Source organism: Thalassophryne amazonica, chromosome 3 (genome assembly GCF_902500255.1).
Source record: "Thalassophryne amazonica chromosome 3, fThaAma1.1, whole genome shotgun sequence".
NCBI classification, from domain to species: domain Eukaryota; kingdom Metazoa; phylum Chordata; class Actinopteri; order Batrachoidiformes; family Batrachoididae; genus Thalassophryne; species Thalassophryne amazonica.
Window position 1 is genome coordinate 13,393,056 of NC_047105.1, and position 10,520 is coordinate 13,403,575.

General features: G+C 41.4%; 1 protein-coding gene across 1 annotated transcript in view; it reads right to left on the reverse strand.

Moving 5' to 3' along the window:
* The window catches only part of lactbl1b (lactamase, beta-like 1b), a 29,329-nt gene extending 19,205 nt beyond the window's left edge, over window positions 1-10,124 (reverse strand). Inside the window, exons 1-2 of the mRNA XM_034167651.1 lie at window positions 10,019-10,124; window positions 2,931-3,037 (exon numbers count right to left, since the gene is read on the reverse strand). Of these exons, the coding sequence (XP_034023542.1) occupies window positions 2,931-3,037; window positions 10,019-10,124 (213 nt within the window). The remainder of the gene's footprint in view (window positions 1-2,930; window positions 3,038-10,018) is intronic.
* Between the last annotated feature and the right edge of the window lie 396 nt (window positions 10,125-10,520).

A 10,520-nucleotide genomic window follows, 5' to 3' on the forward strand; every position in this document is an offset into this window, starting at 1 on the left:
AGGCAGGTAGTTTACTTCAAATAGTGTTTCAATTACTTAGTTATCAAATATGTAACGCAGTTGTCCTGAAAAAAGTGATGTGCAGTTTTTGTAAGTCTGATTTATGATACATGAACATCTAGTGTATTATTTAACGTTTCCACATGGCCGAGTCTTACAAAAGGCAAACAAAAATCACAGTACAGGTCAGCCTCATTTTGAGTGAGCCGTTCTTCACAGTCAAGTTGTGGACCCCGAAAATTTGGACTACTGTATAAAAGTAAATTTTGATTGTTTTTGGGAGGGATTGTCAGTGCGGATGATTCTGGAAAATGATTTCTTCTTCCTCCTTCGGATGCAGCAGGTCAGCGATGAGGGTGGACGATTCTATGCAGACGATTCCTGCCAATTCAAAGGTTTTGGATGTGACTCTGTAGATCCTTACTGCTGGTTCAGATTGGGCCGGAATGTATGAATGTACATGTGGCGAACCCACTCCAGATGAAGTTTTTTGGTCAACTTCATTAACTTGCATTTTCAGATAACTCGCAGTCTGATTTCATGGACCCTAACTCGTGTGACTTAACAGGGCTTAGTTGTACATGATAATATCAAATTGCAATACTTGTACAATCACTTTTCTTAAGTATCACAATACATATCAAATTGGCACCCAAGTATCATGATACATATTGCATTGGGAGACAATTGTAATGTCCCAGCCCAACCAATATCCCACATTTTCACAGAGATTCGCGCGATGAGCAGACCTGAAGAATTCTTTCTTACAAATTCAGTGTTTTTACTTTTAAAGAAGGCCTACAGTTCATATGTTTCACATTCATTGTGAGCTGCAGGACAGATTAAAACAAGGAAACTGACCCGTTTTCTGTAATGTGGAATATATATATATATATATATATAGATAGATAGATAGATAGATAGATAGATAGATAGATAGATAGATAGATAGATAGATAGATAGATAGATAGATAGATAGATAGATAGATAGATAGATATACACTCAGCAAAAATATAAACGCAACACTTTTGGTTTTGCTCCCATTTTGTACGAGATGAACTCAAAGATCTAAAACTTTTTCCACATACACAATATCACCATTTCCCCCACAATAAAAGGCCACTCTGAAAGGTGCAGTTTTGTTTTATTGGGGGGGGGATACCAGTCAGTATCTGGTGTGACCACCATTTGCCTCATGCAGTGCAACACATCTCCTTCGCATAGAGTTGATCAGCTTGTCAATTGTGGCCTGTGGAATGTTGGTCCACTCCTCTTCAATGGCTGTGCGAAGTTGCTGGATATTGGCAAGAACTGGTACACGCTGTCGTATACGCCGGTCCAGAGCATTCCAAACATGCTCAATGGGTGACATGTCCGGTGAGTATGCCGGCCATGCAAGAACTGGGACATTTTCAGCTTCCAAGAATTGTGTACAGATCCTTGCAACATGGGGCCCTGCATTATCCTGCTGCAACATGAGGTGATGTTCTTGGATGTATGGCACAACAATGGGCCTCAGGATCTCGTCACGGTATCTCTGTGCATTCAAAATGCCATCAATAAAATGCACCTGTGTTCTTTGTCCATAACAGACACCTGCCCATACCATAACCCCACCACCACCATGGGCCACTCGATCCACAACATTGACATCAGAAAACTGCTCACCCACACGACGCCACACACGCTGTCTGCCATCTACCCTTGATAGTGTGAACCGGGATTCATCCGTGAAGAGAACACCTCTCCAACGTGCCAAACGCCAGCAAATGTGAGCATTTGCCCACTCAAGTCGGTTACGACGACAAACTGGAGTCAGGTTGAGACCCCGATGAGGACGACGAGCATGCAGATGAGCTTCCCTGAGACGGTTTCTGACAGTTTGTGCAGAAATTCTTTGGTTATGCAAACCGATTGTTTCAGCAGCTGTCCGAGTGGCTGGTCTCAGACGATCTTGGAGGTGAACATGCTGGATGTGGAGGTCCTGGGCTGGTGTGGTTACACGTGGTCTGTGGTTGTGAGGCTGGTTGGATGTACTGCCAAATTCTGTGAAACACCTTTGGAGACGGCTTATGGTAGAGAAATGAACATTCAATACACGAGCAACAGCTCTGTTTGACATTCCTGCTATCAGCATGCCAATTGCACGCTCCCTCAAATCTTGCGACATCTGTGGTATTGTGCTGTGTGATAAAACTGCACCTTTCAGAGTGGCCTTTTATTGTGGGCAGTCTAAGGCACACCTGTGCACTAATCATGGTGTCTAATCAGCATCTTGATATGGCACACCTGTGAGGTGGGATGGATTATCTCAGCAAAGGAGAAGTGCTCACTATCACAGATTTAGACTGGTTTGTGAACAATATTTGAGGGAAATGGTGATATTGTGTATGTGGAAAAAGTTTTAGATCTTTGAGTTCATCTCATACAAAATGGGAGCAAAACCAAAAGTGTTGCGTTTATATTTTTGTTGAGTATATAGATAGCTAGATAGATAGATAGATAGATAGATAGATAGATAGATAGATAGATAGATAGATAGATAGATAGATAGATAGATAGATAGATAGATAGATAGATAGATAGATAGATAGATAGATAGATAGATAGATAGATAGATAAGTGTCTTGTGTATCAAACTTCTTGTGCACTAAAAGCAGCTCGATCCTCACTACTGGTGCATGTGCACACACACACACACACACACACACACACACACACACACACACACACACACACACACACACACACACACACACACACACACAGCTCTCTATCCTCTTTGTGCATGAAACAGGAATTCAGCTCAGACTGTCCTACTTTTTCAGCTGGCGTGTCTTTAATCTCTGCCTGTCAGAAGTCTAAGGCGTGTTGGTGTTGAGGGTTTGCTGTGAGGAGCCTGTGACCACGGTGGAAACCTTCTCTCACCTTTTCTAGGGCTTCTTTCAGACCGGGGATTGGGTGCTCCAGTGGCAGAGGCTCGGGGAAACGGGGACACATTATCTCTGATTTGGTGTTGTGGCTCACTGAGTCATCTGATATACAAATGAGAAGCAGAGCAGAGAATAACAGCTTATTGATATTTGATGGCGTAACGGCTCGGCAGCACAAAGACCAGTGCAGTGTGCTGTGGCTGGACACCTTGGACAATTCACTGAAGCTTTCTGAAGAGCTGTGTTGATCTTAATTTAACCTCATATTCCACTCTCTGATCTAAAGAGACTTATTCTAGTGCCATAATAAAAATGTACTGTTTCCTTTTCAAGCTTAAGAGGTACAAGAAAATAAAGAATGCTTTGATAATAATAATAATAAAAAACTCGTCTGTGCCTTTTCACTGACTGGAACGTTATTATCTGCCACAATTTTAAAAAATAATCAGACACTAACAAACTCATTCTTTAAATCATGGCTGGTAAAACATGCTTTATGTCATGTTTAAAGTTGCAGATTTTCTACATCTAATACATCATGGTCATTTTTAAATATCTGTTCATATGTTGACACCCCTCTGGATGGAAGATCATCAACTTAGACTGTATCTCCAAATTATATTGAATTATCTGACTTTCTGCTTGCAGTTAGGAGATGTGTATCTTATAATTTTGAGCCATTAATATGTTGATAATCTTCAGGATGGTTGACACAGAGGCTGTAGTCATCATTATTCAACAACATTTTTCAGTAAAATATGGTTTAGGTAGCTGTAGCATTGTTGAAACACACAAAGGTTGGCCTGGTGATATTTTTTTAAAGTTACATTTTTAAAAATGTTTTGTTGAAATAATTTGTTAATTAATAACCAGTTTTTGAGTCATTTATTTATTTATTATTATTATTTTAGATTTATTTATTGACCTAAATTATTTTAGCTGTTGTTTGGTCGATTAATAATAATAAACGTATTTGGTGGAATGGCATTTTGTCATGCACTGACTTTTTTGAAGTGTTGTGTTGTCAGTGTGTTGATATCTGGGAGGGGGGTGGGCTCATAACAAAATTTTGCTTGGGACCCCAGTTTGACCAGGGGCGGTGCATCCCTAAGGGCCCCTTCACACATAGTACAAATGTGGTCGAATTGCATGTGAAGTGCGCATGAAGCAGGAGTCGTATGCAATACGTGTAAAATCAAAGCTGCCTCCAACGCCTCGTGCACCTGTTGCTACAACTGTTTACAAACACCAGTGGCTGAAAGACAGAGTGTGCACTGTGAGAGCCCATCGATCCCTCTTGCGGCAGGTGTCGGCCAAATTCCAGCTGACACACACGAACATCTAACACCGCTCGTTTGTCACTTCAGAAAATGTCTGGCCATTTGCACTGTTAACATGAAAACAGTCAGCAGACAATCACTGTCGAGCTCGATGTGAAATTTGTCTAAGTGCCCCACTATTGTGAAGTTGCCGAGTGCACATGTGGCGTGCCAGAGTGTCGGCTCCCCCCACAGCACATGTGTGCATGTGTTTCGCATGCTCCCCCTGCTCCCTCCAAGAAATGTGTGCGTGTGGTTTGTGCATCCCCCCACAGGTGAGACACCTCTCATCTGATCACAGAGTGACATCTTGGTCTGTGCGCTGACAGGACAGGGGGCGTGGCTGGCTGGCCACACCTGTTGAGACATCTCCAGTTCTGGACATCACAGCTGCAGAACACGTCCTTTGTTTTGACGGACATGCACATGTGTGTGCTTGCTGTCCTCATGTGGAAATACATAAAAATATATATCGCTTTTGCGACAGGCTGGAGAAATGGACCGTCAGTTCATGTGGACATGCAGCAGGTGATCTGAATGTCACATCTGTCTGACAGGACACACGTGTCGGGCCGTGAGGACTGTGAGCAGCACGCCGCGGGACAAGCCAACAGTGCGACAAATACGCCACTTTCAGTCACATGTCAGCAGAAATGCGCCACACCATTTGGTCAGTTATCACAGCGCTTTTTTCTCTTTTATAAAAAATATGTTAATCTGCTTGTTGATTTTAGCCATTTCACGCTCCTGTGAATCCTGTGAGTTATTTTTATTTTAATCAGGGTTATTTAACTGCGGGGTTCTGTATTGCGTCCCTCGCACGGCACCATTGCCTGCATGACACCATCACACCAGGATCGTGCACGCCTGCCTGTCGGCTTGATGTTTTTGTGGTTCGTTCATACGAGCTGTTTCATACTTATTCGTACTATGTGTAAAGGGGCCCTAAAGTTCATCAGTTCTGTTTGTACAATTATTATTATTGTTGTTGCGATTATTATTATTATTAATTTGAAGAGCCTTTACCTCTAAGACCTTTACTTTACCTCTATGAGCAAAATTTAGACATTATGTGTGACATGTCAGCAGGCTCGGACTGATAATCTGTGATTTTGGGCATTTGCCAGGTGGGCCGCTGCACATTTAGACGTGCGTGGGCCGGCCGTCCCATATTTATAGAGCTGCTGTCAACACAAGGAAAGTCCGTGATTGGTGAAGCTACAGCATTTAATCGGCACAGCTGCAGAACCTCTTCCTGAATTTGTGTCAAAATAAAAGTTCTGTAGTGTTTCATACACGGCGCAGTCTTATTCTAGGTTTCAGTTTTGTTTCCGTTTGATCACACAACGGAGACTTACATCGAGCACAATGATTGACATGACCAACAGCCAATGACAATTGGAGAAGCATACAGGGTGGCCAATCAGATTGCAAGAAGAGCAGGGGGGCCGCTCCCACCCCTGTGAATGAACTGACTCCTCGGTGCCTGGACTTCTCTCCGCTCTCCTACTGATTACAAAGTTGGAATTGTTTCTTTTATCCTAATTAACTGTGCTTTACTTTTGTTAATCTTTAAATGCAACAGCTACGGACTTCAGCTCCTTAATTTGCTGCTGTGTGAATCCTAGCAGTGGTTACACATTACCTCTCTTTCTCTCGCTCACTCACACACACAGTTTGGAGACACAAACACTTTTTTCCGCTTGTGTGCTGCTTTTGCTTCCGTTGTTGTCAGACCTGGCACCAGAAAAAAAAAAATATTAAGGGGCCACGAGTTTATCATCACCCCCCTCCCCCAAAAAAAGTGTGCACCGGAGGACACGTGCGCTCCTGTAAAGCTCGTGTATTTACGCTGCACCGTTGTAAGAGACTGACTAAGAGTGAAGAGTGATGACAGTATTTTTTTAAATTATTATTTGAACGTATAGATGCTCGGTCAAGTGATCTCCTGCATACCACAGAGCCGGTGTTCTGTCAAGATGAGGTGCGCCAACTTTCAACACTCTGAGCTGTGATGTACCTTCGCATTGTCCAATAGGAACGACGCGTCGGGCCAAAACACGGAAGACTCGTGGCAGAAACCACTGATCTCTACAAAATGGATTGGACCAATCCGATTGGTGCAGAAACGACTGATCTGTACAAAACATTAACGTGTGACAGGACTGCTCATTTATAGAGCAGTTTTCTGAAGAAAAATCATTGGAAATGTTTTTTTGTTGTTGTTACCTCAAAATTTCTGATTACTGTTAAAAAAAGTTTAGAACACTTGTAATTAAAATAGGTCAATAAATCAATAAATGGTTCTTTAGAAACCTTTCATCTGTATTAAAACCACCTGTTATTTCAGATTAGATAATTTCTTTTTTAACATAAGGAACCTCAGACATTTATTTTTAGACAAATAAAATAACATGGAAACTTGTATATTTTTTGAAGTCTGGTAGATTATTTATATCTTATTTCAACCAGAAAAACAAATACTAAACAAATACAAATGTTTATTATAAATGCAAAAGGAAATAATTTAACAATGACTGCAGTGCAGTGTTGCCAGTTACTTTGAAAAAGTAATCCAATTACTGATTACTGATTACTCCTTGAAAAAGTAACTTAGTTACTTTACTGATTACTCAATTGTAAAAGTAACTAAGTTAGATTACTAGTTACTTTTTTAGTTACTTTCCCCAGCTGCCGACAACAACCCACGTCAACATGACAATGATACCTGTTTTGCCAAAACTCACTTTATAGTCACCCTTTCTTGACTTCAATGAAAATAAATACTTGTTTTATAAAAGTAAAATAAACACCTCTTTCTTGACCTCATATTTAACTGTTGACAGCACTGTAACAGTAAAACTTGCAATTTCAAACCTACATTGTTTATAAATGCAACTATTAAATTCTAACATTTTTCTAACATTTAAATTCTCTCTAAACATTTTACTTGTCGAAATTATTATTATTTTAAGCAATATTAGTAGTTGTAGTAAAAAAACGGCTTCAAAACTGGACCTTTAATCCAGGGGTGTTGCCCCACGCCCCCATTCCATCTGGATTTGCCCCTGCTTTGGCGTTTGAGCACAAAGAATGAATAACATTTATTTATGCAGAAAACATGACCAGATTTACAGGTAAGATAGTTTTATTGCGTTTTCACATCATGCGGTCCTCAGAAAGAGAGTTTAGGGGCATTTGAGTGGAAAATAGTGTTAGTTGTTGATGCGTCGCGGAGGATCAGCTGTTTTTAGCAGCAGATACGGAGCGGCTCAGCTCAGAGCTATAGTCCTCTGTGGCCCCGAGGAGCGTCCGTGGGTCCCCTCTCGCTTCGTGCTGGATCCTGCGTTGATTCAGTCCTTCCACGCTGCTCATCCCAGCTCTCCTGGGCCGTCTGGGGTCGGCCGTTAGAGGAGGGGTACTGTCAGGGTTTAGGTTTTGTTTTATTGTGTTTGCTCTGCTTAGATTACGTTTTGTGATTTCTCTTGTGGGGTTTTTTTCTGCTTGGCCTTGGTCTGTCTCTTTCTCTGATCTGTCTCTCCTGGTGGTGGGCAGGGCACACTGTTGGGCCACACCCCTATTCTGGTGGTTTCCACACACCTGCTGCTAATTGGTAGCTCATCACCAGGGTGTATATTAGCTTCACGGGTTGCATGGTTTATTCGCCATTTCGTTGTGCTTTATGCCTTTGCTTCATAGCCAGTTTTGTATGTTTTTCTCAACCCGTTTTCTCTCTGTGTTTTGGACTACCTGCTTGTTTATTGGACCATGCCCTTGCCTAATGTTTCTGACGCTGTTGCTGATTTTTGACTGCCTTTCTGTGTACCAGACCCTGCTCGTTGTTCCAGTAAAACCTTATTGCCAAATCCCATCTGAGTCTGAGCTCTGCATTTGTGTCCAGCCATCCGGTGCCACTGGTCCTGATACTATAACATTCTGTACATTATCTTGATGTATTAACCCTCAAGCAACCGAGTGGGGTCATTTACGACCACAGGCATATATGTTTGTGCACCATTCCTCCATTTCAAATTGGAATAAGGTTTCCAACAATTTGTCAATCTATTTGTCCGGCATGTGTTGAGAGAATTTTGCAAGACCCACCGATCCGTGTGGTAACTATAATCCAAACTTGTGTGAGGTCACTTACCCAGAGAGCTCTATGTGATTTTTGACATTATAGCTTCAGATGGTATTGTAATTTGCCATCTCTAATCATTATATTGTAGCGATCGCCGGGCCGGTTGCTAAATCTGAGAACTGCGATACCGCAGTGCATCATGGGAGTACGGGGTTTGGGAGTTTTTAAGCGCTGTTACTGCCTTTCATGTTAGTTTAATAGTGTGGTTGGAGTTATTGATTTAGTGTGTTTAACTGTCCAATTGGGTTAGTCAGGTTTAGTTAAGTGTTCTGTTGTCACCATAAGTAAAAAGTGTATTATGTTTGATGTTCTCCACCATTTCCCATGTTGTTGGGGTTGAAAAATAAAGCAGCAACTCCTTCAAATCAAATCAATTTTATTTATATAGCGCCAAATCACAACAGTTGCCCCAAGGCGCTTTGTATTGTAAGGCAAGGCCATACAATAATTACGGAAAAACCCCAACGGTCAAAACGACCCCCTGTGAGCAAGCACTTGGCAACAGTGGGAAGGAAAAACTCCCTCTTAACAGGAAGAAACCTCCAGCAGAACTAGGCTCAGGGAGGGGCAGTCTTCTGCTGGGACTGGTTGGGGCTGAGGGAGAGAACCAGGAAGAGTGCACTCTCCTTGTAGCAGAGTGCAGAAAAGCTCCAAGCATGTCATTCTTCCACACCGCTCGCTACAATATTTTACTGTTTAGCTGGAAAACATGACCAACGGACCCAGAGTACCAAGATTTACAGCTGCACAAGCATTGAAACTGATTCTTCATGCCCAGAGTGAGGATGAAAATAGCTCCATTGATGAAGATGAGTCAGCATCAGACAGTGAAGATCGTACCTCTGAGATGTCACACCACCCTGATATAGAATCTTTATGGTATATTGTGAAGCTATAACTATCCTACCATGTTGTAATACATATTGCACTCAACAAAACTTTACTTTTTTGATGAAGAAATAAAATGCAAGGAAATAAAGGTAATGTGCATTTTACATGATGTAACAGACAAGGTACCTTACTACATTAGATGATGGACAACTATTATTAGGGATTGTACTAAAAATGAAGAACCCCAAAACAATAATTTATATAGACTTATTTCAATATAAAGTTAATGGGGTCATAAATGATTACACTTGGTCATATTCATTGCTAAAATAGCTCAGCCACTTGAGGGATAAAATTATCAAGTGTAATTTGCCTCCTGAGTCTTTTTGGTAGAAATTCCACCAAGGTGGCTGGGTGTTTGGTAATGTGTCTGTAGTAGATAGATTTTGGCAAAGAAGTTTCTCAAAAAGAAAGCATGAAATTTTAGCTGAAGTTTTACAAGCCTTGGATTTTAAGTCTTTTGGAGTGACTCAAAAAATCCTTTTCTGAGCCACTCAGTCACAAAGCTGTATAACTCATGATACAATAGACAAAAATTGCACTAAGCACGGTTTCCGCAATCGCCAACACACCTACAGCATACGACACCTTCAGAGCTTTCATAGGTGTTATGTTGGCCTCCCTCATGAGACTCCTTTCTTACATGGTCACATCCCACACAAGACCTAAGACCTTTGAGAACTGTTTCCTCGATGTCCTCTTTGACTGAGGCGTCAAATGTTTTGCTCTTACCTGGCAGTTCTTTTGGCAGCTGGTATTGCCAGATGAAGCATCCCGTCATCACCACGGACAGTAAAAGCAAGAAGACTAAAGCCACATGGGTCCATTTCACCTTCATCCTGTGGGTATTATTGAGTACTCCAGATTTAATCTGCGCAGCAGCAGCAGCCACTGTAGGAGTTGTCTGAAACAAATAAACAAACAATATATATATATATATATATATATATATATATATATATATATAAAAACACAACAACATGCAAAATGTGGCAGGTTTACAGAAAAGAAGACAGCAGAAATGAGGTCAAGATAAAAAATAATCCAAACTGCACTTAGTGCTTCTATTCACCACCTGATGATCAGGAAAAAGCAGGATGGACTGGATTACAGTCAGACAGCAATCTTCTTATCAGTCACTCAACATCCTAAATCACTAACTCAGTGTTAGTCCTACGATGAGCAATTCATAAACCCCAAAGGGAGGAAATGGTGACCCATGGAGCTTTTCTTG